Below are 26582 nucleotides of genomic sequence, written 5' to 3'. Positions count from 1 at the left end.
GATACCCCCTAAAGAAACCCTCACCTGGAGTGTAAACAAAGGTGAGCACTTGCACACATTTTATACCTGGACAAATGTGTGGACAAAGCAGTGTACAATTAACCTGACTTACATCTGCCCCCACCCCCACCACGCAGTTCGTCATAAGCCACCCCATTAATCTATCTTAAAAGTTAATTGAGCTGTAATCAACAAACTGGTTTATATTATATCCCAGAGGATTTTCGAAGCAAACTTTCTGGCTGCTAGACAAATGTGAAGCTGGTAGCCTATCAAAATCAGAACAATTATTCTATCAAGCTAACACACCCATTTGTCTTTTAGATGATCCAGATGCCAGAAAACTTCATGTCTAGCAGCCAAGTAAAACAAAGATGTCTCCCAACATGCTTGCTGTTGAGAGAAGCTGCTCACTGCAGCTGTATCCTGAATGGGCTACAATATGCACGTGATATTAATTAATGTGCTATTTCACTTATACCAAGAATGTGTTTATTTTTCAGCAGCTGAGTGTCAACCAAGGACACATTCAGGTGCAATTAATCTTTCAATAGTCTACTCTGCAAGGCAGTGTTGATGGTTCAGTGCCCTTACAGCATTTGTTGATAGTTGTAGCATCTCAAATGATGACATTTACAGAGCAATTTTCATTATTTAACTTTGCACTGGACATTGCCCATGTCAGCAACAACCAGCATTTAATGTCTCTAAATTAAACACATTTGTACATAAAATCACAGCACGTTCGGCTTCTGCAGTGTGGCTCACTCAGCTCATGTGTCGCACTCACACAATATTCATTTAGGGGCCAGAAGGAAGTTTTTAGGGTGCAAAATGTACTGAAAGGCTGCTGGCACAGTTTGTAGGACAGCTCTGGCTCTGGAAGCGATTAGCCCCCAAAGCTTGGGTGAGTATATTGCAGAGAGACATGGGCGGGTGGGAGCAGTATCATGTGTGAGTGTGAGTGGGACATGGAGAAATGAAGTTGTGTGTGTTTTGAGAGAGAGGGAGATAGGGGCGGTTCTGTTATGCAAGCAGTTCTCAGTATGCATGTAGATTGGAAGATGTGTGGCTCCTGTGGTTGGCTGTCCCCTGTGTCACTGCCTTTAAAAAACAGTTGCCAAGAGAAATGTCTTCTTTACAGGCTTTGGCTGCCAGATGCTGGGGATAATGGATAGGACTGCAGAAGGAAAGATGGAGAGGTGTGTGCAGCCAGCCACACAGACGTGCAAGTGAGCACACGCACACATATTAGCACACACACACGCGTGTTTGCACACTTTGTGGGCAGGGATCACCATAATGCTGAAGTAAGGCGTGAATAATTCATCTTCAAGTCACTGTTGTACACACACACACACACACACACACACACACACACACACACACATACACACAGGGGAAGTATTAGGCCTAGTAAGTCGTGTCACACTAAGTCGCCATGAATGAGCACACAGTTTGGGCATGCTTACAGATTCCAAAAGTGCCACATTTTGTGGATGTGTGCAGGACGTGTTAGGAGGGAATAGTTGTGTCTGTCTGTGCAGCTGTGAACCAACACATGGGGCGCCAGTGTGTGAATGCAATAGTGTGTCTGCGAGCGGGAGAGCCAGTGACACAGGAATGTGTCATAGTTCCTGCAAGCCACTCAGCTCCTAAACTGCAGCAAATAAACATTCCTCTACTGCTGTGTCAGTGCTGAGCCCTCGCCCACTGTCGCTGTAAAACACAGCTTGTAATTAAAACCAAAAACTGAGCATTTCTCCCTTTGTCTCCAACAGTATTAGTAGATTAGAGATAATGGCCCCATGCCTTCAGACATTTCTCAGTGCTGTTTATTGACTCAGAGATGGCATGTTGTGGTCCAGATGATGTCAAGGTGGGCCAAGACCAGGATCATCTTTATTGGTTAAGTGCAATGCAGATACAGTAATTTTGCCTTGCTGTGGTTAATCGTATTTCACTGTGTAGTGCAAATGATCTCACATCTAGGCAAGGAAAACAGCATAGCACTATACAAAAACATCATACATTCAAATCCAACGTTGGACAGTTTCAGATTTGGAAGAAGAGAAGTGTTAACATTCAATATACCCAGACACATATTGCTGCAATTTATCACTGACTAGTCTGTTTGATTTGAATGAACGCAAGCCTCATCCCTGCTGACAGGTGAAATGATGCAAAGGCTCATGTTGTGTCACATAGATTCCACCACAGTTTGTGCTCATATTTCATGTGGATCTCAGAGCTGAAACGTTGCTGTGCTGTACCCATACATTGTCAGATGTCTATAAACATATTCTACTGTTGGTTGTCCTTGCCCAAAGTCTTTCCCTGTCATTACAGCTCTGTTTACAGGAGGACTAACAGTGTTTGCTAGCATATGATATCCCCTAGAATATACAGTGGTTTAAAGTCGCACTCTGACGCAGAGTTTTCCACCTGAATCACTTAATCCCAGTGGAACCGATTTGGACGTGTCACGTTATCTGTTTGTTGTCTCTTGTCTGATTTTTCCAGGTTAACCATTCACAGATGTGTGATTGGAGTCTAACCTTTTCTTGGTGGATAATTGTTCTCACCAAACTACTGCCTGTGCACTCCAATTTGTTTGTCAAATGCTACGTAAAGCTGACCATTCAGTGTTCATCATGGACCACTTTTAGGTATTTAGTTAGAGGTGATGTTTCATGGTGACATGGTGTTTTCTCAGCAATCTTGAGGTTGAGAAAAGTATTTAATATAAAAAGAAAATGGGCCAACAGAGAAAAGGACCATGAAGCCAAGACAGTCAAGAGGTCATGCTGTGTGCGCTCAGAGGGGTGGGGGGTGTTGATAACTCAAAATATATTCTCACCTCATGCAGATTCGCTTCCGCATGTTTGTGTGTTCACATGCAGGAGGCTACAATTCACAACATCTTTATACACAAGTGAAGAGTGCTGGCATATCACAAACGCACACACGCACAAACACCACAAAGTTCGATCCCTCCCACCTTAACTGCAGGGCCTGCTCTCGATCTTGATCCACAGGGGCACAGAGCCTGACCACAGACATCATACTGATTGCTCACCATGGTCGAGTGGTCTGTCCACATTCCCACCCTGATTCACTGTGCAGAAAACCCAACAACGGAAAACAGTGGTTTGAGAGTGTCTGGAGGTTTGTGGACCGCAGTGAGTGTCCGCTGTGTCTCTCCTAAATCTATCCTCCTCTCATCCCTTCGACTGCCCTGCTGCATACCCCAGGAACATGAGAACAGTCGAGTGCAGACCCAAACTGATGTGTGTGTGGAACGTTTTGGGCTCAACTTGAGTGCGTATGCATGCATGCATTTGCTGGGATGAATATGACCTTCCCTCTCTCCTGTGTGACAGGTTGTGGCAGGTCGGTAGATGATGAAGTGATGGAGATGTTAGGAGGCCACGGCCATTGTGATGCTGGGTGGCTGTTACTCTGGAACTGCCATCTGCCGAAAAGGTCAGTTGCTAGGGGACCATTCTCCTGGACCGTGTCTGCCTCCCAGCTGCCATCCACACACTCACACACCCACACACCCACACACTCACACACACACACACACACACACACACACACACACACACACACACACACACACACACACACTGACTATGCACAAAACTCACACGTACACAATCGCACACTCACGCTCTTTTCATTGTTTCCTAGAAATCGGAATTGAATTTGACTAAATTTGACCCGCTGTATTAACCGCTATTAATCCACTGGGTATTATTTCTGTAACTTTAGGTGAGGTTTATTTATTCTTTATGTGATATGTGTGTGATGAGGCTATAAATGCATATCTTATTACGTAATTGCCCTGTGGTCACTCAATGGCACAAAACAAATGCTTCTGATTATTACATGAGCAGTGTAAGGGTGTTCCTGTCATAACAATGCCCCTAATTAATTGGAGTTTTGCCCACAGTCAGATGCTATGATTACAATGTAATGTTGGAGCAGACAAGGAAATCAAATCAGTATTGTGCGCCAGATCCAAGCCATGCCACATTGTCCATCACAACCACTATGAGCAGCCTATCATTCAGTGCGGTGACCCAAACCCAATTCTGAATTCTTTATCATACGCCCTTCAAATTAAAGCCAACTCCACCCAACGGGCAAACATTTTTCCACAATTGAGCTGGAATTTTAATGTGAAGCTGCTGTGCCTTCATTATGCCGTATCATCTTCTCTGCATGTTCTGTGGTGATTGACCTGATTGCTGCATTATTGTATTGAGTACAGTTTTGGGAAGTAAAAACGGTTTCCTTTCTCAAGCTTAAATCATTAACACTCTCACTCTCAGTTCAAACAGTGTGGCTATATTTCATATTGTCGGGTTGGCTTAATTGGCAAAATGGTTCTATTAACTTTGAACCCTGTACCCCTGTTATGTTGCTCCGGAAGTTAAGGGCCCTATAAAAACACCAGATAGTGGTTAAGTTAAGCTTTTTGCTGATGGAATGGGGGAAAAAGAACCAAATCACAATTAGTAAGCCTCAGGACCAAAGTATACCTTAGAAAGTGACAAAGTAAATACTGCTGCATATAGTGTAAATGTTGTACTAACAATATGATACACTATATGCTGATCATGAGCAAGCCGCAACTGGATGTCAATGTGTTATTGTCTGAAGATATTGGCAGTACAGTAGCTGACAGAATCCAAACCAACTGTACAATTTTGTGTTCTTCTGTCTTTTTTTTTATCCTCCCTGTCACACTTTCCTGCTCCCCTTCCTTGTTTTCCCTCCTCAAGCCCTCACCTCCAGTCTGTGCCTTTTCTCCACTGGCCATCCAGAGACAGTGACTTTTGTGCAGTGGAGCTGTTGTTTTTGTTTGTGCCCTTCTCACCATGGCTGCCTGCTCGCCGCCTGGCAGCCCCGTGTGTCAAAGGTGGCTGCAGCAGAACAGACTGTGGGAACAGCCGGTTAGCCTCCCCTGGTCCCCTGCTCCCCAACCAGAGGGGCAGCCATCAATCCAGCACTCCCCCTGCCCCTGCACACACAAATGCCCAACCAAACACACACTCACACAAAAAGCCTACAACGCTCACACCCTCTCCCAATAATCCTCGGAAGCAATTTCATCTCGACTCGGGTGGCGGCCCATTGTCGCCAGCCCCTTCAATCTTTCCTTATTAACTCTCGCTTTGTCCTGCATCCGAGCTTCTGGACTCATCTCTCCTACATTCCGATCGGTGCTGCTCCCAGCACTCCCAGGCAACCTCCATTCGCTAATCCCACTGCCTCCCCCACCAGCCGCCCCACCCCAAGGAACTCTTACTGCTTTTTTTTTCCCAACCTGCCGATCACCTACTTACAGAGTAAGGTAGGGGCATTAACTCCATGGGTTTTCTGAAGGCAGAGCGTGAAGGCGGGGTGGGTGAAGGAGGAGGCGGCCACAAAGTGACTCCAGCCCAGACAATTAGAACAATGAGCTGGGCCTGTAGGGGGCTAACTCGCTGCGTCACGCCTGGACGGTGGGGTATTTTGTCAGTTTAATGAATTGTCCGTCAGGCCAGGGCCACATCGCAGGCTGCGCAGGGAGAGGCCAGCAGGGACCCAGACACTAAGTCGGTATTTATTACACTGCCTTTGTCACTAATTGAGCTAATTATCACTGACTCCTCAGCACTCCCACAGGCAGCACCCCCTCCACTCACTCTCTCTACCAACTCTCTCACTCTCACGCCTGGGATTTGAACTCTGTCTTCCCTCTTCTTTTCTTAAATCTGTCTGCCACTTTCTCTTTCTTTTGTTTCTTTCTGTGTATCCATGATCGCCTATCAGGTCTCTCTCGTGCCTGGTTTGTATCATTTTCACATTTGCAGGCTTTTCCTTCCTCATGACTTTTTCTCTATTTGTCACATAATTTAAGCCAAGTCATACATTGACCCCTGGATCCAGTAATACAAGACAGAATATTATTGCTTTGGAGCAATAAGATGTGTAACTCTGGGATCAATCTAAATTTTAAGTTCTCATCTTTCTGTTCTGGTTAGCCACCCACCCGCGTGTGACCCCATAATTGGCAGTATTTTGATTCAGTTTCCTCTGATTTACTCTTTGTATCCTCTTAATTCCCCTACGTCTATAGATTTAAATGTTCTACTTCCTCTTCAATGCTGACCAATCTCTGCTCACTTTATTGATTTATTACTTAACTTCTTGCTCTCCATTCATGCCACAGGCAAAGGAGACACTTGTGAACTCCACATATAATATCAAGACTGTGATTTAGAACGCCCTTTTTCCTGTCGTCCTGTCTGTCCTTACGGCTGCAGGTTTTTGCTTAGTTGTAGGGACCTTCGGATGTTTGGGTGTATGTTGGTGGCCTTACTTTGCCTCCACTGTGCTCTATCTGGATGACCCTGGCTACTCCTGTGCTGTGGTGAGAGAAAGTGGAAAGCTTTCCAAACTCCTGTGGTTAGTCAGGTTGCCAGGGGCTGGTGGAGACTCTAGGTTTTCATTATTTTTCATACTATTTCTTTATTTCTTTCCGACATTAAGCAAATGAAGCAGAACATTCAATGCAGTAAAATCCTATACTGTATAAAATAAGGTATGTGGCTGGATAAGCAGGGGTCGTCTCTGTGGTTGGGAGCACAGATGCAGGGATGTTTTGTGAGCTGGAGAAAGAGACTGCTTTGGTGGTGGTAATAGGATTAAGCAAAGGACACCCAGGGACAGGCTTATATGTTCACTTGGTTGGTTGTCAAAACTTTCTCAAACAGAAACTACAACAGACATTATAGCATCTTTTATTTTAATTGAAAATATAGACTTTATTGTTCTATCATACAATACAAAACCAACTGGAACCTAAATCTTTTGATCAAAATCTAAAAAAATGTCTTCTCTTACATCTCTCTATAACAGTATAAAAATCCTCAGAAATAAATATTTTGTATTTACACTAATAAAAAAAGGTAAATATTCAGTGCATGAACACAAGTATTTTTTACAGGAAACAAGCAAGTGATAACGTTCTGTTTCTAGTAAGAGTCGGTTTTGTGTCAACTACATTACACCAAAATAGAAAAAGGCATAAGATCAAAACTTCTCCTGACTTAACACTAATGATAGTATATTTTCCAACCACTGACAGGTGCATAAATCATTCAGCAAACTTACAAATGACGTCATTATAAATATATTCATATATTTTAATATTTACAACATTTTGGTTCTCTTAGCTGATATACAGTATGATTTCTGCAGCAGAGGCCGTATTCTTCAAAATAAAATGTTTGTCTGTGACTTAGCTGCTTTTCACAGCCTAACCTGAAGTAATACACCATTTGCCTACTTTAAACCTACACTCAGGAATTTATTTCTTTTTTTTTACTTCATATACTTCTCGGTATGGCATTAGTTTTCATTTTGAGAGCATGGTGAGATTCTGCAGGTCACATTTCATTCATTTTTTTCTATTGACCCCTCATATTTGCCAAACTAGATCTAGCCATGCCATGATATTCAGTGTATTGATAATACATTCAAATTACATTGACTCAGTAAGATTTGTTCAGTCAGTTTCTGTTTTCCTTGGCAAGCACCGGTACCAGTCATGTAACATCAAGAGCATCCTGTGGTATTTCGGAGTGGCAAATCAGGGTTGAGGTGTATTCAACTCCAGAGAAATCTAAATAAAGGAGCAAATGTGGTGAGGAAATTATAAGTGGCTGGGCTGCATCCAGGGCCTAAGTACACAATTTGGAAACAGACAGCCCATCCCTGGAGATAAACTTCACACAATTTCATGTGAGAGAAGCCAAACTTCAGCAAAAGAAAACAAAACACATATTTTTTTTAAATAACTTCCCTCTTGTTAGAGGTCTTCACCAGTTTATGAGAGCACATGTTTGTGGCTCTCTGGCCACAGTAACATCTGCGAAGCATTGTGTCCAGTTTCTGCCCTCAGTGGGGGAGAAGAAGGCTCTTGTAGTACCTGGTTACAGCAATCGATTCTCCACCACATCATTTTGTCCCTTTACTTCTAATTATTTTTATCCACAGTGTAAACTCTTGAGGGATGTGGATGATTTCCATTCTACATGGAAGGTTTATAGCGTTTAAATACCCTAGTAATACTGTTAAGCATCAAAGGCAAGGAGCAAGCACATATACTCCCTCTATACCCTGTTCATATGGTTGTGCTTTTCTCCATCTCCCTCTTAATACTGATTGATTTTTTGTGCCAGAGTTTTCCCTGTATCAGTTTACCCGCCTTGAAGCCTTTCTAGCTTCTACCTAACATCTCAAACCACCTATGCGCTATTGGCTTTCTCAGCCAGCTCCCTGTTTTGATAAGACCTTCTTTGCCTTTTATAAATGCCTAAATATTCACTTGGTTGTCCATCTGTGATCATAGACACTGGTGTAATGTTCGTGTACTGGTGCAGTTCAAACAGCTGACATGGCAGCACCAGTGGAAGGTGCAGTGGCAACGTTCAGTTACACTCTCAGTCCGGGTCTTAAACCCTCGTCCACAGCACAGCAGCTCACATCCATCCAGGCCTGGAGAAGAGCTGTTGCATGTTCTCCCAGAAGTTCCCAAAGTGCCAGTTTTTCCATTATATGAGCAAAAGTTTGGTGATTTCTCAAAATAGACCAGGTCCATGGCAGAGGGGGGTTTGTGAGCCGGGTTTTCAGGCTCCAGATGTCGGGGGTCGGCTCGGTGAGAGGCGCGGTTGCTTCCCTTGTTGGCATAAACAACTCTGGATGCACCATCAAAGCGGTCCTTGAGGAAGTCTCCCACCGTTCGAAAGCTGGGCAGGCGCATCCAACAGGTACGCACGGTGCAGGAGCCTGACATGCCATGGCACTTACACTCCTGTCGCATCTCTGAGGACACAGTCTGCAGAGAGGAAGACCAAAGGCTACTGATTAAACTACAAAGTGGAAATCACAAATACATTCAAAGCATGTGGGAATTCTGACAAAAACAGACAACCAAGACACCTTTGAGTATCAAATCCTCACCATTCTGCCAGCCTCATTATTGTGTAGGTTGGTGAGGTAGCGCAGATCTCTGCCTCTCTCGCTGGAGTCCACAAACTCACGGCTGAACATCCGACCAAAGTCCACATTGTCACTGCAGCCCCCCCAGTGCCAGTCTGGCCCTCCAGGACCTCTGCGGCGGTAATCGCATGTGCACGACTCAATGGCTCCTTCTGAGCAGGAGCGAGCCACAGCATGGGTCACCCCTGCGCTGGTAATGGCAAATACAAATGCTGTCTCTCGGCAACCTGAAGAAACATTCAAACTTCACGTTAGAACCTGATCCAGCCTTTTAGGCTTCGCTTGGCCAATTTCTTGCCCCAAATTGGAAAATATTTGCAGACAAAGCCTTTTAAATGTGTACAAGAGATTCCATTACATCCTGCCCAAAAATGTCCAAATATTGCCTGGTTAGAAAGACAAGAGAGGCTCACCACGATTGACAATTTTGCCAAAAATTGCTGGGCTGTGGGTGGTCGGGCAGTTCCAGCGGCGGTTGCGGAACTGCCACTTGCACTCCTTTATGGCAGTGTGCAGCCCAGCGGCGATGGCATGCAAGATGCCAGGATTCTGCCGAATCAGCCGGCGCTGGCGACGACTCAGTAGGGCCAGGCTTGGGTCCAGGACCAACTGCACATTCTTGGAGTTGGTGAGGAGGTTGGATGAGGAGGCCACATTGACAATACCCCTGGCACATTACAAGGGCAAGGGAAATCAGAGTCAAGGAACTGGCAGTATATGCATTTACCCCCTTCTATGACCCTTTAAACTCTAAAACTGATCTGGCATCCCGTGAGGGTTTGTGCCTTTAAAACTACATCTTTTATTATGTACAACAGTGACACAAGCTGTTCCAAGACCATGAGGAGACAGTAAGTCTCTTGAGTCAAATGCAGGTTTCCAGCTTGGCATAACATGAAGTTATTTATTTATTTTTTTTATTAACCCCATCGATCCAAACCAGATACAATGACATGTCAGTCTCATTATTAGAATATGTACCTATATCATCCTGCTCTTAGCAGGCTAAAGACAACATCTCTCACTGTGTGAGATGCAAAAGCTGAGTAGGCTTGCACTTTAAATTCTCCTTTATAGGTTTGTATCTGGGTTTTCCTATTAAAGAAATATTGTCTGTTCCATGTGATAAACCAAAAGCCGAGGATAGACAGTCTTTGACATTACAGTTCATCCATCCTATCGCAGGCAGTAGGCTATAGGCCTTTGTACATGCTTTTATGCTGTATGTTTTATGCTGCTCTGTCAAAATTTTTAAAGACTAATATGTGTCTCTACTTTATATCAAGAGTAGCATATAAAAATGACACAATAACTCCATAAATGTCTGCAACATGATATCAGGAAATAGTCTGGTATTAGGATTTGTAATCTGTCCAAATATGGCACCTGTGCTTCTTCACTTTTATACACATTTTAGAGCACTGGACGGAGTTTAAATGATCATTTCGGTGGTCGGGTTTCAGAACATTTCTAGTTTGTGCATTTCACTTCACGGGCTTTATAATTTTCCACTTTATTTGCTGGCAATTTCTGTGTCAACATTTTCTTCACGTGCAGTATCATAATGGCCGTGTCTCCTGTTAAGCATTATCATCCGGAAAAGCGGGCGAGTCTTGGCCTGTTAGAGGGCTGACCCAGACAGTTGTGTGGTGAGGCCTGGGAACATTAATAATAATCTCGTCTTTTGGATGTTTTTCTTCATTCCAAAACTCCGCGGTGTGTTTTTTTTTTTTCCCCCAGATGTTTTCTTGGATTTCAGCTGACATTTTAAATATTTGAAAACGCTTGACGTTGTGCGCAAATACTGTCCATCTAATGACACCGCAAAAACTACAGAATCTTTCGTTAAATCATTACCTCAACAAACCCAACCCACAGTTTGTAGATTTTTAAACAAGCAAGACAATATGCCCTCTCGGGAAAAACTACACAGATCCCATTTTATTTTTTTGTTTTCTATGACAAAGTATTGGGAATTGTCAGTTTTTTTGTTTTAGGTGGCTGTATAGACAGAGGAATGTACAGTATTTTAGATCAACACGACCCTGGATACGACCTCGTGTAGGATTCCTTGCAGCTAGATAAATCCATATTTAATTTATCCCACATTGGACTGAAATATGTTCTCGTGTTTAAACCACACTGTCTAAATGACAGGCAAGCAGAGAGAGAGAGTAAATTAAACCTACCGCAAATAAATGGTAAAACTGTAATTAGTCCAAATGCAATTCGTTTATTGTTAAATTGAATCATTTCTCTGAAGGGACAATAAATTATTATTATTTTTGAAAGTTAAATAGTTGAGCGCACATGGAGCAATTTGGAAACGAAAGCTAAAAATCCCACAAGCTTTAATATCATGCGGTTGCTTCTTCTTTTTTTTTCTCTTTTTAAAAAAAAAGGCTGAACAGAAGTGGTGAACGGTGCCAAAACTAACACATTATTTCGAGCATGCAGCATGGAATGTGGTAGCCCAATAAAACACTGTTCATACAGTAGCGCAGGGTCTTCCCCGCTCAAACCAGCCTTAAATAGTATCATAATGAATGGATGCATCATCACAGACAGTAGCTGGAGAACTCACCACCACCGGCCGCTGTTGTTGACGGCCCCTGTGCCTGAGAGCGAAGACACCAGCAGGATGCAAGCGGCTTTCACTCCTAACAGCAGCGCCAGGCTCCTCATCGTGTCTTCAGGTCAAATACGAGGGGGGGGGGGAAAGGCAATTCTTTAACTTTTTGTGTCATGGATTGTGTTCAGATTAAGTTATAGACTCGTTCAAATATATTTGACAGTTATTCATCTGAACACACCTGCACAAATATGCACGTTATTAAAAAATAATTAATAATAACCTTAAAAATAAATAATTAGCCTTCCATAAATCTACAGAAAACAATTATAAAAAGAAAATAGAGTCTGGCATGTTTCCCCTATATTCGCGATGGCTTGCATGAGACTAGGCTACACATTAAAATATATATTATCATTAAGCTCTGAATAATGATCAAAAATGCTGCGAGGTGTTAAATACTCACCACGCCACAGTCCGCTGAGAGGAGCTGAAAGGTGAGAGAGGCAGCCCTAATTGACTTAAATGGATCTTGAGTGGAGACAGGTTGCTAAATGATGTGAAGTGTCCAGGCAGGATGCTACTGCTGCTGCTGTCCTCTTCACTCTGTCTCTCTCAGTGATGCTCTGCACGGCGCATTGAACGCGTGGGACAGTCCCGAAGACTTGATCCCCTCGGTGACTGATAGGCAACACATTCTTCTCTTATTGAGCGCTACGAGGGGAATAAAAAAGGGATTTGCTGCTCTCATCTCCCTCTGTTTTTTTTCTCGGAGCCTTTTCAATAGGATTGGAGGGAGGGATAGTTAATGCTCTTCATAGGGCGCACAATGAATAAGGAAACACAACTGGGCAGAAAGGAGAAAGGAGCAAAAAAAAAAAAAAAATAGGGCAATCCACAGAGTTGCGCATATTACTTGTGGAATCTCACGGTCATCAATCGATTCCCTGTAAATGTGTGCGGCTGAGAGTGTTTTTCCCACTGGCCGCGCACTCGCTTCCACATCCAGTCTTGCAGAAAAGAGAAGTGCCCCTGAAGCAGTGATGTGTTGGTACAGATGCTGTGGGTGCGCCCGGTTTGGTGCTCCGCCGCTGCTCAAAGCTGGTGTCACGGTGCAATACAGTTACAGCGGAATATGAGCCATCTAAAACTGCCCTTTTTACCCGGTGGCTGGATTAGCCTACTCCCTAACCGCATCTCCTCCTCCTTTCCCCAAATGCGCTCTCAAAATGTGCAGTGACTAAGGAGATTTCTGTACATTTCGTTTCCTTTTTATACTAATCCCTTTACAAGCGCACCCTTATTTAACACCATTGCACCCATTTGATAACTCACTGCATGCTGAAGTGTGTCTTATACGAGAGTCTCCTGATATATTTAGGGGTTAATTTAGGCATGGCCCAATATACAAAACTATTATCACAAGTCTTTGTTGCTCAAGACACGCGCGCACATGCACAAGCGAAACGTGAATGTAGAAAGAAGCAATGATAAGTTCTTAGTTGTCATATAACTCACACTGCCTGCTGGGCTACTTAAATATTCTTTCGAACGTGGGAGAGATGAAATACGGTCTCCAATCAGAAGTTTGATGTATGATGAACCAGGAAAAGAGGGGGACGAGTAAGAATAAAAACCATTCCAAACATCTGGCCTGCAGACCTCCCTCGACGCACATGTAGCCCAGTGTAATCACAGCTTGAGCCACTTTGCGGCATCTCCATCTAACCCCAGACTAGGAGCAGGCTTCACTGTCCCCAAACTTCTCCATATTGGATCATGGGTGAATGTTTCATTATGTGACATTTATCTGCTAATTTGCATGTTCCACATTAGTCACTGTAGCGGTTGTATCTTGAATAATCTCTCCCCCTTCCTTTCCATCTCTCTCTCTCTCTCTGCCTCTCCCTCTCTCCTTCCCTCAGATGACAGTAAAAGGAAGTGGGCTTTTGTAAAAAGGCTTTAATGACAGCCATCCTACGTTTATACTCCAGCCTTATATGAAGGTGCTCAAATGGGTTTCCTGGAGCAGTCATGCGACACCGAGCAGATTAAAGTTTCAATCCGGATAAAGGGGGCCTTTTATATACAAATCAACTTCAAATCACTTTTTAAGCCACTTAGATATACACGCCAAGGCAGAATGCTAATGCACTTTTCATTGCTGCAGCTTAGGGAATGGAAGGAGATTAGATGAATTGGTGTCACTATGCGAACCGTGTTCGAGGGGGGTTTTAACTTAATTTTATGAAAGTAGCCCACATGCACCTTCTCGGTTCCAACAGCAGTGTCTGTGGTCGAGAAAACATTTTAAATTTGTAATATTTAGAAGCCTCTCTATGTGAGTGATTGTTGATTCAGTAGCAGCGTTTGTTTTGCTTAATTTAGATCAATGTGCTGATTGATCCGATGCCGAGCTGCCACATCACCCTAACCAAGTCCTGACAGAAGGCCTGTGCATCTGGTTTCACAGGCCTAGTCACCATTGAGCATGGAAAACTGATTTGAATAGAAGATTGAGATGCTGTTTGGTAGTCTGTGCACATAAGGTGTGTTTAAGCTTCCTTCAGGCCTTACTCCCTTAAACGCACCACACACTCATTTCATTTTAATGAACCCTAAGTGTTATTTGCAGTACTATTTTAAAAGCATGCCATAATGCGATAAATAATCACAAAATCCGACCTGTCATTCACTTAATTTATGCATATAATTTCATACACTGAAATAAAGACTTTGGAGTGACAAAGTGAAGTTGTTTCAAACACAACAATGAAGAACAGCCCCTCTAATGGAGGTGGGAGGAAGGGGGACCACATGACTAAAAACAGTATTGTTGGAGGGTCTGTTAGCGGAGCCGCCTGCCTGCTGCTGCCTCCCTGTCGTACAGTGAAACCAGCAGCTCTCCCCTCCCCCCATCCATCATTTAACTCACCCCACTATGAACAAAATCTTCTTTGACTTTCCATATTTCATTTTACTGAGCGTTTCTTTGTTCTTTCTCCTCCAGAAATGGAAATCTATGCTACACAATCTACCGACCCAACAATAAAAACAAGACTAAATGCATTCATGCTTGTATATCCTATTAAGTATGCTTATGGGATCCAGTATTTTAGATTAACCAAAACTTGAGACCGTTTTGCGCACGGCTTGGAAAGTGGCGTTTGTGCGTAAAAGTTCGGAGACGTCATTTTACGCTTGGACGAATGATCACATTCTCAAATAATAAAATGATCAACTGGTGATCCAACTTTCATATTGGCCAATATTTTTGCAAACAGCCGCCTGTAGAGGCATCTCCTCCCCTCCCCTCTTTCTCTCCCCCCTCCCGTTTACTCTCGCCCCCGAGCTCCTCTGTTCTTCGTCTTCACTCTTCGGTCGTTTGGCGGTGCATCGATAATACTCCACTCTTCTTCTTTTTTGATATTCTTATTCAACTCAGGACTTTATCACCAGTGTTTTAATGTCACGTCGCGAAAGACGCTTAACAAAATGGAGCTATCAAACAAACTCCGTTGGGACCAATTCCTGATTTTGGCAGCAGCACTTATGTCACCTGCATTAACGTGAGTGCACTTGAGAGCGCCAGGAGAGTTTGTGTTAACATGCGGGTTCTGGCTACACGGAATTCGGCAAGAGTTGAGGGAAGTTACTGTGTGTGACTGAATGATTGAAACGAATATTTAACTCTTGTAGTTAGAAAGTAAAACATCTGCCTCTGATTTAACAGGCTGATTTAGTGTAATACTGAAACAATGCAATCAATGTTTACTAATTTTGTAGCCTTTGACAACTCTGAACAATGCCATAAAGAATTCAATTTAAATCCCACGGTTGTTATTTCTCCATGAGATGTATCTGGTAATTTATTCTCTGCTTTTGTGAGTTCTCAGCTGGATGATCTGTTTAGAATTATATTTTCCCATCTTTAAGCGACATCAGTAGACACACTGTAGTAAATACTTGTGCAATTGATTAACACATTTTATTGCTAAATATGCAGCAAATCCCCTAGAGACGAGATACATTTTGTAGTATATCCTCATTAAATCTTTCTTTTTGTGTCTATCTAAAACATCTTTCCATTGCCACATACTTTTCTGGATTTGACTAATGAACTCCTGACCAGCTCTGATGGTGCCCCCAACTAAGTCTTTTTCTTTCTCTCTCCTCCTCTCTCTCTGCAGGGTGCTGTGCAATGATATCCTCAGCCTGAAGGTGGCAGGAGATCCAGTACTAACCCCTAACTCAGTGTGCCTGAGGCTGGCAGGCCTCAGTAAACGTCAGATGCGGATGTGTGTGCGGAGCCCCGATGTGACAGCCTCCGCTCTGCAGGGCATCCAGGTGGCCATCCATGAGTGCCAGCACCAGCTCCGTGACCAGCGCTGGAACTGCTCCTCACTGGAGGGCCTTGGCAAGCTTCCCCACCACAACAACATCCTCAACAGGGGTGAGCGCCTAAGGCAAGCTAATCATGGTCAAAATCTGAACTGGGTTTAAGGGTAAATGTAGGTATAGACATGAGAGTAGAGATTGTTCTGCACACATATGCAGGGCTGTTGTAGAGCGTCACTGTTTATCATTTGCAACTCTAAGTGTGTATCTCCTGCTCCCAGGTTTTCGTGAGAGTGCCTTCTCCCTGGCCTTGTTGGCAGCGGGTGTGGCTCACTCTGTGGCCTCGGCCTGCAGCATGGGCAAGCTGCGGGGGTGTGGCTGTGAGGCCAAGCGTCGCCAGGACGATGACAAGATCCGGCTGAAACTCACACAGCTGCAGCTGCAGACCCTGCAGAAGGGTGGGGTAGGCCTCGGCATGGCACGGTCATTACCCTCAGAGCTAAATGGTCACCATGGCGACCTGCCCGCTAACCTGCGCTCCACCCATCCGTCTGCCCTGCTCAAGCCTTTACCAGATGAGCTTAGCTCCATGCAGGAGACCTGGGAGTGGGGGGGCTGTAGTCATGACGTCCGTTTTGGAGACCGTTTTTCCAGAGACTGGCTGGACTCCCGTGGGTCTCCAAGAGACATCCACGCTCGCATGAGGATCCATAACAATCGGGTTGGACGACAGGTGAGTAATCTGCTTGTCCACTGTGTTCTTAATGTTCCTCAGAGGGCAGTCTAGCCCCTCACTGGCATATATCATGATTTGCTTACATAATTTACCTTTCTCTCCACAGATAGTGACTGACAACATGAAAAGGAAGTGTAAATGTCATGGCACATCAGGGAGCTGTCAGTTTAAGACTTGCTGGCATGTGTCTCCAGAGTTCCGGGTTGTGGGCTCTCTACTCAAAGAAAAGTTCCTGTCAGCCATCTTTGTCAACTCCCAGAACAAGAACAATGGGGTTTTCAACACTCGCACAGGAAACGGCGCCAGCGGGAACACAGGGGGACTCAATGGAGGTCGGCGTCGAACCATGTCCAGAGAGCTGGTGTACTTTGAGAAGTCTCCTGACTTCTGTGAGCGCGATGCGTCCGTAGACTCTCCTGGTACACAAGGACGCATCTGCAACAAGACCAGCTACAGCACAGACAGCTGCAGCTCGCTGTGCTGCGGCCGTGGACACAACATCCTGAAACAGACGCGCAGTGAGCGCTGCAACTGCAGGTTCCACTGGTGTTGCTACGTGCTGTGTGAGGAGTGTCGTCTCACAGAGTGGGTCAATGTGTGCAAGTAGATTGAGGTTCTCCCAGTCCCAGCTGCCTTTACTCATCCAGGACTCAAGATGGCGAGCCTGTCCCTTCGCCCACTCCTGTTGTTCGAGCGTTTGTTTTGCTCCTTGTGTAACTCTTACAGAGAATCTGTTTATCCCCCCCTTCCTTTTTTTGGTCCATCATCTGGGATCTATTTTCTCTTTGTAGCCGCTGTTATTCTCAAAATGCCAAGTCAGAGATTGAAGAGGTGACTCATGTCGTTTGTCTTGCCATGGCCTGTTTAGACGCTGCCCTCTCAGCCATGAAAACGGCCTATACCCCATCTTTTCTGTCCCACAAAACAAAGACGAGCAACAGCAGAGAAGCCTTTCTATTTCTATTTGTCTACATGCTGACTCATCTCATTGTACAGTAGCTGTGTATTTTAATGTGTACGTGTATATTTGTAAATGTGTTGTTGTTATTAATATTATTATTGTGTCGGAGCCTGTCTTTTTGGTTTGAGTTAATGACAGACTTGTGCTGACCGAGTAGCTCAGGATGGTGAAGCAGTGCTGTCTGAAGTCTCATCACAATTGTTCTCACACTTTAATCTTCTAATGATCTCCAAGATATTTACTCCATTTGTATATTTTGCACCTGTGACTCAGACAGAGCAACAATACTTATTTGGGAGTCTTTGTAGACAAGACAAGTTTGACTAATAGAAGAAGACCGTGATTGGTTTTCGAAGGGCTGATACATCTGATTGAAACCTTTATATTATAGAGGCAACAGGACAGAAGTTTACAAATAAGCACATAAGCTTATCAAACATTGTATACTTTTAAACCTCAAGAAAGGACAAGTTGATACAACATCGGTTTTGGAGACAAATTCAGTCCTTCGGTTCCTTACGCTGAACAACTAATCATTCTAATTTATTTACACCATTGTAACAATAATAATTACGTCATGAGAGTGGTCGCTAGTGGTCATGTTTGTCATAAATTCATATCAATATTGTGAAATATGCTGCGTCTTGATATAACTGTGATGTGATGTGTGTCACTTTCCTATGAAATCATGACTTAGCTCTTGTTATTCTCTGCCTGCGTTTGTCCATTTCATCAGCCTGCCTGAGCACTCCTTAGATTCTTCCCACATGTAGCACATGTCAAAGTGAGAGATGGTCCTGCTTTAGTCTTGAACTGATGCTGAAGGGTGTGCGTATGTTTGAGTGTGTGTGTGTATGTTGCTGTGTAAATGGGGGGCAAGTTCTACGCACTACAGATTTGGGAGGTGAGAGCCTTTTTTATGGCCACTTCATGCTGAGAGAAGGACTTTTTATGGCTGCAGGATATTGTTTCCTTCAAGTATGAGTTTTATTACTGGAGAGAAGCATCAAGAGAGCAGAGAGCGGGGGACGATTATACCAGTCTTTGCTGTGTGAGCATCTGAGGGGATCATCTGTCCAGAGTTCATAGCCAAAGGAGGGACTCGCTGAACCACGTGGAACGCAGTGTTACTGTTACCTGGGAGACAGACGACACAAACATAAACACAGGCACATAAACACATGCGTGCGTTTATGTACAAAGACGCTTAAATGTAGAAATCCTGGCACTGATGCACAATCAGAAACATGCATGCTGGTGCGCACATATGAACTGTCAGACAGCACTCCTGGTGACCTGAGTGATTTGCACTCTCATTCTCTTTACGCTGCAGATTTGGCTAAACGCTAATGTCAACACCTGCCTGGATTTACGATAGCAGCGTTCATAGATATCTCCGATGATCCAAACCGTCTCCGTGCTAAGTCTGCTGGGAAAACCTCCTATAGGATTGAATGCCAATTAAGTCTTGTTTGTATGGACTTCAGTAAATATCCCTTGACTCCTGAGGAATGGCAGTGCCAGTGGCTGCATCGACTGTTCTTGTCTGTTTGGTATTTAGTGAGGGAATAAAAGGGAGACAGCGACTGGTAGGGAATGATAAGGGAATGGATTTCTGGTTTGCATTTCTTCATTCCTTTATCATTTCACCCTGGAGCTGCTGCAAAAGGGAATTTCCTGTCACTGTTCCTCCCATGTGTGAGACAGAGGTTGGTGGACAGCCTGGGATTGCTTTCTCTCCCTCTCTTTTTCTCTCTTTCCCATTCTCCCCCTCATCGCTGCAGACATAGACACATGCATAGCAACACATTGACTGCCCCCCGAGTAATAACAACCAGACTGGGCTGAAATTAAAGAGAGGGAGGCAGAGAGAGGAAGTTAGGAGAGATAAAAGTTACCCACTTTGATTGACAGGATGATTATATGTATAAAGTAAGGCGATTTAGTGTGTTTAGTTGGATATAAAGATAGGGAGATAGAGCCTTGCTGTACGTACAGCGGAGATGCAGAAGCAAAGGACAAATGGGGTATGGAGAAGGGGGTGAATAAAGTGTACTCTGTATAAATACATGCCTCAAAACATCTGCTTCTCAACTCCCCTTTCATTTTTGATGTGGGACAGGCAGAGAAGGAGAGCGGGAGAGAAAACACAAGGAGCCAGCTACCCAGAACATCAAAGCCCCTGCCCTCAACGCGCAGGCCCTCATTAGTTCAGCTAGCAGAACCAACGAGACTTGTGATTGTGTTTGCTGGGGTGCACGCTGGCAGACACTTCAGAGGAAAGACTCCTTTAAGTCATAACTCCCCACCCCACCTCTCCTGCCACCACCCAAGCCCGCTGTAACCCCCCTGTAACCCTCTCCAAACTCCGCGTGCACACAAACTCGGCCGGCTCCCCCACCAACCACTCCACCCCATAATCTGGTCTGCAGCTGCAAACATCTGCTCCCCTCTTTATTCCTCTGCCTTCACCGCTGAATTGATAAACACATCTATCACCGGACCACTGAGTGACACACAACAGAGAGGAAGAGGGAGGCAAATGTTGGATTCACCTGTGGCTGTGGGGCGGGTTTTGGGCATGTCATGTAATCACTCTGGGGGCTGTTTTCTTTTATGGTTAAAGGGTTAAACCCACACATAGGAGTTCCTTCCTAATTCTTATATGTATTGTCACTTGTAAAACCACATAAATGAAATATACCTTAACATACGTAATGTTAGTAACCTGCTATAATATTGATTAAGCCTATGTTTTCTTTTCCTCCTGTCACCTCATTATTTGTGACACACAGAGGGCTGCTGCCAGGAAGTATCACTTGGCATCCTATTACACTCAGCCATTTACTTATTCATTAAGATGATTCCTGTTTTAATTATTTAAGCATGTTTGCCTGCAGACTATCTGCTACATTTCATATTGGTTTTGTTGTTGGTGTCCTGCTGCAACGGCCACATAAATAACATTTAAACACATGCAATGTCTATTTGTCACAAGGGGTATTGTGTGTGAGTCTTGAAAGCTGGACGCTGTATTTGATCTCTCAAAAGCAGGTTAAGGCCCTAAGATGGGTGATGCTCATGTTACATAGTTATTTTTCATGTTTGAAGAGACAAATTACAGTTGCCCTCCGGCACTGCTCCTGGCTTTTAACAAGTCATCGATGACAAACGTGAGAGGTGTTCTTGAGAAATCCAACTATCGCGAGAACACGCCGTATCACAACCGTCTCCCATCGCGAGACTATCATCCAGTCCTCTGCCTGACTCCAGCTGGTAGCCTGCCTGCCGTTGACGGGTAAGTGTGAATGAGATGCAAATGGTGAAAAACGCTCAAAGATTTATACAAGTAACAATAAAGGCGACCGCAGCGTATTTGTCGCCGTGTGTAACGCCTGGCGACGCTTAACGGTAAACGTTAACGGCCGTTAATCGACGACACCAGGCCGACTCGTGCGCTTGTCGTGACTGTACGAGGGGATTACAGCACACACATTGACCCGGAGAAATATATATATATATATATTTATATATATTTTTCAATCCTGAAGACATTAGCTAATATTGTTGCTAGCTAACTACGCTCGAATAACTATCGCTTCACGTTATAAATACGTAATAATGGCTCATTTAAATTCATCGCCCGCTTGGACTGCAGCATCAGCCGTCGTCCCCCTCGCGTTATGACAGATGTACATGGATGTGCGGCCACTGCAGCTGTAACAGGCGATGCTAGCAGCTAATAGCCTGTGCATTTTGATTATAACATGAACGGATACGTAGCTGAGCAGTGTCACTTACAACCCCGGAGATGGTCGATCATATAAAATAAAGGCTTTCAAAGGATGGAGAGAAAAAAAAAAGGGAGGAGAGGGATGCTCCAACAGCCGCACAGTGGGGTTTTTTTTTTTTTTTATAGCTCATTTTAGAAATATCCCTGTGTACACCACATGCACTTCAGGTTGAATGTGTTAGCACAAGTTGACAGCAGAGTTGGCCTGTTACAGGAGCCATAAGAAGAAGACGATTACAGGAAAGTAAGAGTCAAAGCCTCTCACCTTAATGCTACAGCCTGTGTGCACATACACTCTCACAGCCATTAGGTAATGTGCCATGTGATGTAATATGAATTGATTGTTACACTGGCATTTATTTAATTGCCAGCAAAACAGCATAAAAGGGGGTTAGCTCTGCACCACACGAAAGCTGATCCACATAACAGAGATCCAGCCTGGCAGCCGGTTTGCTCAGGGAGCCGTCAGAGAGTAAAGCAACAGCCTTTAAGTCAGGTCAGCCGCCTGCAGAGGTGTGAAGTAGGCTTTTACTGGCTTTCCTCTGAGGCGGCTTCAAGCCCTAACGAGGTGCTAATGTTAGGAGATGCTTTTGAAGAGCTACTGCGTCTCACCCCGTGATTTTTTTGTGTGTGTGTGGTTGTGACTTACTATATGTGGATCATGGTTTGTTTTGGCTGCTTTGTTGCTATGTAGAGAGAAAGCAGTCTCCTCAGTACCCTGTGTAACAGTTCTGTTGCAGTTGAGGTGAGAGCCGCCAGACATCATGGGAAACATCTTTGGCAACCTGTTGAAGAGCCTGATAGGCAAGAAGGAGATGAGGATTCTCATGGTGGGGCTGGACGCTGCTGGAAAAACCACCATCCTCTACAAGCTGAAGCTGGGAGAGATCGTTACCACCATCCCCACGATCGGTGTGTGAGGAAAGAATTGATCCAATGCCTGACGCTATAGGTTAAACAACTTCACACTGAGTTTGTCCAGCTTGAGTGTAACTCATTTGGATTTGCTTTTTATTCAGGTTTCAATGTTGAGACAGTGGAGTACAAGAACATCAGCTTTACCGTGTGGGACGTGGGCGGCCAGGACAAGATCCGTCCCCTGTGGAGGCACTACTTCCAGAACACCCAGGGTAAGCCAGGCCAGCAGACTCTTAGATGATACACAAGTCAGCTATGTTGGAGTTAACTCAGTCCTGTGGCAGATCCTGAAACCACATGCTCGCCCCCGGCACCTGAGGGCATATCTGACTAATGCTTTAGATGAGGTCATTTGCATACAGCCTCCAACTGTTTCGAATTATTATCCCCTTAGTCATGTTGAAAGCCTCGACAATGAATAAACGTGGTTTAGCAATATGATTTTTTTTAACAGTATGATGTCAGAATATTGTTAAAAACTGGAATGAAATAGATTCTGGCGTCCTACAGCTGATGGTTTTGTTTTGTTCCTTCCTTAAATAATACAAGCTGTCATCTCTCCCTGCAGGTTTGATCTTTGTGGTGGATAGCAATGATCGCGAGCGGGTGAACGAAGCTCGGGAGGAGCTGATGAGGATGCTGGCTGAAGACGAGCTGCGGGATGCTGTTCTTCTCGTCTTTGCCAACAAACAGGTATGGTCTTCCTTGTGTCTCCTCCTTTGTATTCCCTTCTTTCTGCACTTTTGCATCCATTTCCAAACCAACTGAGGCCTCTTAATTGACACACCTGATGTGCTTGTTGTCCAGGACCTGCCCAATGCCATGAACGCTGCCGAGATCACAGACAAGCTGGGCCTGCACTCCCTACGCCACCGCAACTGGTACATTCAGGCCACCTGTGCCACCAGTGGAGACGGGCTCTACGAGGGTCTGGACTGGCTGGCCAATCAGCTGAAGAACAAAAAGTGAATGGTCCAGTCAGTAGAGTGGGGAAGAGCCTGGGTGCCAGCTCCAGGTAATGGTTATAGTGGATCCATTGTGTTTACATGGAGAGGCAGTGCTGAAAAGCTCCCAGGGGGTGACTCTCAATGGCTTTCTCCCCCCCCCCAAATATTTTCATTTCATCTCTTTATTTCGATTAATTTTATTTTGTTTGGATCTGCGGTGAGCGTTTTTAGATATTTACAACCAATGGTGTCGAAGTTGACATAAATTACTTACATTCTTACAAGCTGAATACATAAATATTGGGATGTAATCGTATAATGTTACAGTGAAGGCATATGTATTTCCCCCTACTTTGCAGTCTCTATGACCATGAACTCCATCAACTTTTAATTTGTCCATATAAAGTGATGATTTTAGACTGATGGTGGCTGAACAACCCTCCCTCAGATATTTTAAACTTAATGTAAATTATAAAGAATGTCATAGTATAGTGGGAGTACTACTACTATCTCAGAAATCTATCATATTGTTTAAAAACAGTATACAAGCTCAGATAAATGTAAAGTTGTCATTTTCTGTCCATACAAATGTTTTACCACAACAAAATTATGCGCTTCAGAGCTCAATTTGTATATTTTTTTTAAAACTTAAGTTATTTTAGATTTTATTTAAATGTATTTATTTAGATTTTATTTATTTTATGAAACACAAAACCTGGTGACATACTGGATACTCTTAAAACAATTCATATATTTTTGTCAACATTTATTTATTTATTTGAAAGTTTGTTTATTGGTTTTATTTTTAAGTACATCACATGGTTTCTCTCCCTTTATTGCAACGTGCATTTACTGCTAAGGCAGCTGTTGAAAACAGAAGCCCCGGTATCACTGTATATTACCGCTTCCCAATCTGCATGGAGATATCCCAGTACTGGCTCGTGGGCTTATAAGAGCTGTGAACTACTGCAGGCCGCTGCTGTAAATAAAGATTTGTTCGTCGGTCGACTTGCCTGGCTCAATAAGGGTTAAAACAATTTGTCTGGCGTCAGCGAGGTGTGATAGCTGAACTGATACAGATGACAGAACAGACACACTGTACCAGCTTTGTGGCTTAGAAAAAAAAATGCTGCTATTGGCCCTGTGGAGAGGGATGCAGCAGAGCATGTGATTGGCAATATCGAAGAGCTTACATGGTTTTTGAATGTTTATTTTTTAAGTCAGTTTGTGCGAGCAGCTGCACTATATCCGTCAAAAGAACACACATTTGCTTGTCATCCTAATTTATTCATCCCTAATTGGCTTGACATTACATGTGTTAACCGTGTCTACGTGTACCATGTTGCACAAAATAACTCTAGATGCATTATTGTTGTACAAAATGTAATGTCTGTTTTTTGTTGTATTTTTGAATGGAGTTTGGACCAAAAGGCAAGTGTTGATTTTACTGTTTTTTTTTTTTTTTTTTTTTTTTTCTTAATTTGCTAACTAGATCAAACAGTTGTCTTTTTGAGTGTTCACACAAATCACATAATTTGAAAAAAAAAATAGGAGAGAGGATGATAGTAATACTGCATCATAAGGCATGTTAATACTGTACAAGATCTGTAATAAAAGTGAATTATAATAGCCTGTTTCCTCAGACTATATTTGTTAGTCTAAATTACTGCTGCTGGTTGGAACAATGCTGTACTGATAAATGTTATGGATTTAGTGTAAAGTTTACCGAACAACCTTCTAATATGCAAAAGCATGCTTTTCTATGTCAGCGCAACTGTATATATGTTTATGTAACAAGAAAAGTATACCATGGTACTCTCGGTCAAATTGAAAGTGTTGTTGATACACCTGTAGATATTGGGGTCAGTGTGTTGGCAGATATGTATAACTGACAGCAGCTTGTGTGTGTGATGTGCCCTCTATTACATTAAGTTTGATGTGAAAATTGTTTTTGTGGCCTTATATTGCCAGTGGTTAAGTTCTCTTTGATAAAAGGTTTGTATGTAGGAACGTCCAACATTCAAGTGTCCCACCTATGATCTGTAACACTGATGCACTCACGGTACTGTTGTGGCTAACCATCCTTCTTTCAATCACTATTGGCAGACTTTTGACTTGAAAAATATAGAAAATCAAGACTGCAGTACATTCCAACAATGATAATGTTTATTCAAAAAGAAACAAGCTGAAAATGGATTTGTTTAATTTAGAGGAATATTATCAAGAGGAGGAAATTAAAACAACACAAACTGGTGCAAAAGTGTTGAATGATTTAATGATTCCTGGCACTACATCGATCAATCAATAAAAAGACCAAAACATAAATGTGCTTTGCCTTACTCATTTTTCACCTTGTTATCACACACACACTTTGGTTATGATTTGGTTCCTCAGTGGAGACCTTATAATATTGTGCTTATTCATGTTGCTTTTTGCTACTCTCTTCAAATAATCATTTGTGTCTGATATGGTCACAAAAAGTTAAATCATCTAGTTAAAAATATATTTGAATTACATCCACATCTACTGCATACTGGGCCATAATTGTCTTCCTGGTTGTGATGTCAAAAATGAACTCTTTCCCCCCTTCAGCAGATTAATGTGAAAGCCGCCTTCTAGTGTCAAACTGCACGTAAAAAGCAACAAGGCACATTTGTGAGTTGAGGAAGACTTTAAACTTTGTATTAATTGCCAACAAAGACTAAAGCCAGATGAATTAACAGCACATATTACAAGCTTGATTATTGAACGTGTACTGGTGGACATGGTCAGGGAAAGAGCAGGTCAAATAGGTAGGAAGGACGTGGATCTATGTCGTCTTTCTCTTTTGGCCTTTTCTAACTGCTGCCATCAAGAGAAGTTTGGCACAATCAGGTAGTTTCCCGGTGGAATTACTGAGAGTCATTTTTGTCTGAGCCAATCAGAGGTCCATGTAAAGGAGAGTGCCGCTGTGTCTCCAGGGGTGTGACAGCAGTATGTGGGTCAGAGCTGCTCCCGGGGCCACCAGCCCCCAGGGCCCCCTGCAGGACGGCTACAATAGTAGCCCCAGGGCGGATGCCATAGCTGGGATTCCCACCCGTAACCGGGACGCCTTCACCCAGGGCACAGACACACTGGCAGCAGCCCCACAATCAATTCATCAATCTCTGAAGGGAGTGGCAACTGCAAAAGGCCACAGCAGACACCCCCACAGCTCGCCTTTGGAAGAGACAGGGCCACCAGAGCTGACACTGAGGCATGACACCATGGTGGCGTTG

At 43.7% G+C, this 26582-nt stretch overlaps 3 protein-coding genes across 4 annotated transcripts; 2 read left to right on the top strand and 1 right to left on the bottom strand.

The window, feature by feature from the left end:
• Nucleotides 1–1079: 1079 nt before the first annotated feature.
• wnt10b (wingless-type MMTV integration site family, member 10b) lies at nucleotides 1080–18369 on the top strand. 2 transcript variants are annotated; one of them, XM_051425521.1, is made up of 5 exons: nucleotides 1080–1232; nucleotides 3384–3486; nucleotides 15823–16085; nucleotides 16252–16703; nucleotides 16813–18369. In XM_051425521.1, exons 2-5 carry the CDS (start codon nucleotides 3413–3415, stop codon nucleotides 17311–17313), a joined length of 1290 nt encoding a protein of 429 aa, XP_051281481.1. In that variant the 5' UTR covers nucleotides 1080–1232; nucleotides 3384–3412; the 3' UTR covers nucleotides 17314–18369. The 2 variants fall into 2 exon arrangements, with proteins under 2 accessions (XP_051281481.1, XP_051281480.1); XM_051425520.1 differs by lacking the exons at nucleotides 1080–1232; nucleotides 3384–3486 and adding an exon at nucleotides 14988–15201.
• On the bottom strand, nucleotides 6541–13181 carry wnt1 (wingless-type MMTV integration site family, member 1). The gene is made up of 5 exons (XM_051425522.1): nucleotides 12099–13181; nucleotides 11645–11750; nucleotides 9474–9727; nucleotides 9022–9287; nucleotides 6541–8896 (listed from the first exon to the last, which is right to left on the bottom strand). Exons 2-5 carry the CDS (start codon nucleotides 11743–11745, stop codon nucleotides 8405–8407), a joined length of 1113 nt encoding a protein of 370 aa, XP_051281482.1. The 5' UTR covers nucleotides 11746–11750; nucleotides 12099–13181; the 3' UTR covers nucleotides 6541–8404.
• A 3855-nt stretch (nucleotides 18370–22224) lies between the features above and the next one.
• Nucleotides 22225–25650, top strand: arf3a (ADP-ribosylation factor 3a). The gene is made up of 4 exons (XM_051425523.1): nucleotides 22225–22372; nucleotides 22480–22590; nucleotides 22947–23071; nucleotides 23186–25650. Exons 1-4 carry the CDS (start codon nucleotides 22225–22227, stop codon nucleotides 23345–23347), a joined length of 546 nt encoding a protein of 181 aa, XP_051281483.1. The 3' UTR covers nucleotides 23348–25650.
• The last annotated feature ends 932 nt before the right edge of the window (nucleotides 25651–26582 follow it).

This window comes from Dicentrarchus labrax, unplaced genomic scaffold, assembly GCF_905237075.1.
Source record: "Dicentrarchus labrax unplaced genomic scaffold, dlabrax2021, whole genome shotgun sequence".
Lineage (NCBI taxonomy): Eukaryota > Metazoa > Chordata > Actinopteri > Moronidae > Dicentrarchus > Dicentrarchus labrax.
Note: the sequence above shows the minus strand (reverse complement) of the source record. Positions and strands in the feature narration are given on the sequence as shown.

Bases quoted from the DNA above. Each gene is read 5' to 3' on its own strand.
- wnt1 (XM_051425522.1), bottom strand. From the start codon at position 11,745: ATGAGGAGCCTGGCGCTGCTGTTAGGAGTGAAAGCCGCTTGCATCCTG. The intron at 9,288-9,473 runs GTGAGCCTCTCT...ATGTTTCTTCAG, and splicing joins TGGCAAAATTGTCAATCGTG to GTTGCCGAGAGACAGCATTT. The intron at 8,897-9,021 runs GTGAGGATTTGA...TCCTCTCTGCAG, and splicing joins ATAATGAGGCTGGCAGAATG to ACTGTGTCCTCAGAGATGCG.
- arf3a (XM_051425523.1), top strand. From the start codon at position 22,225: ATGGGAAACATCTTTGGCAACCTGTTGAAGAGCCTGATAGGCAAGAAG. The intron at 22,373-22,479 runs GTGTGTGAGGAA...CTTTTTATTCAG, and splicing joins TACCACCATCCCCACGATCG to GTTTCAATGTTGAGACAGTG. The intron at 22,591-22,946 runs GTAAGCCAGGCC...CTCTCCCTGCAG, and splicing joins CTACTTCCAGAACACCCAGG to GTTTGATCTTTGTGGTGGAT.
- wnt10b (XM_051425521.1), top strand. From the start codon at position 3,413: ATGGAGATGTTAGGAGGCCACGGCCATTGTGATGCTGGGTGGCTGTTA. The intron at 3,487-15,822 runs GTCAGTTGCTAG...CTCTCTCTGCAG, and splicing joins AACTGCCATCTGCCGAAAAG to GGTGCTGTGCAATGATATCC. The intron at 16,704-16,812 runs GTGAGTAATCTG...TTCTCTCCACAG, and splicing joins ACAATCGGGTTGGACGACAG to ATAGTGACTGACAACATGAA.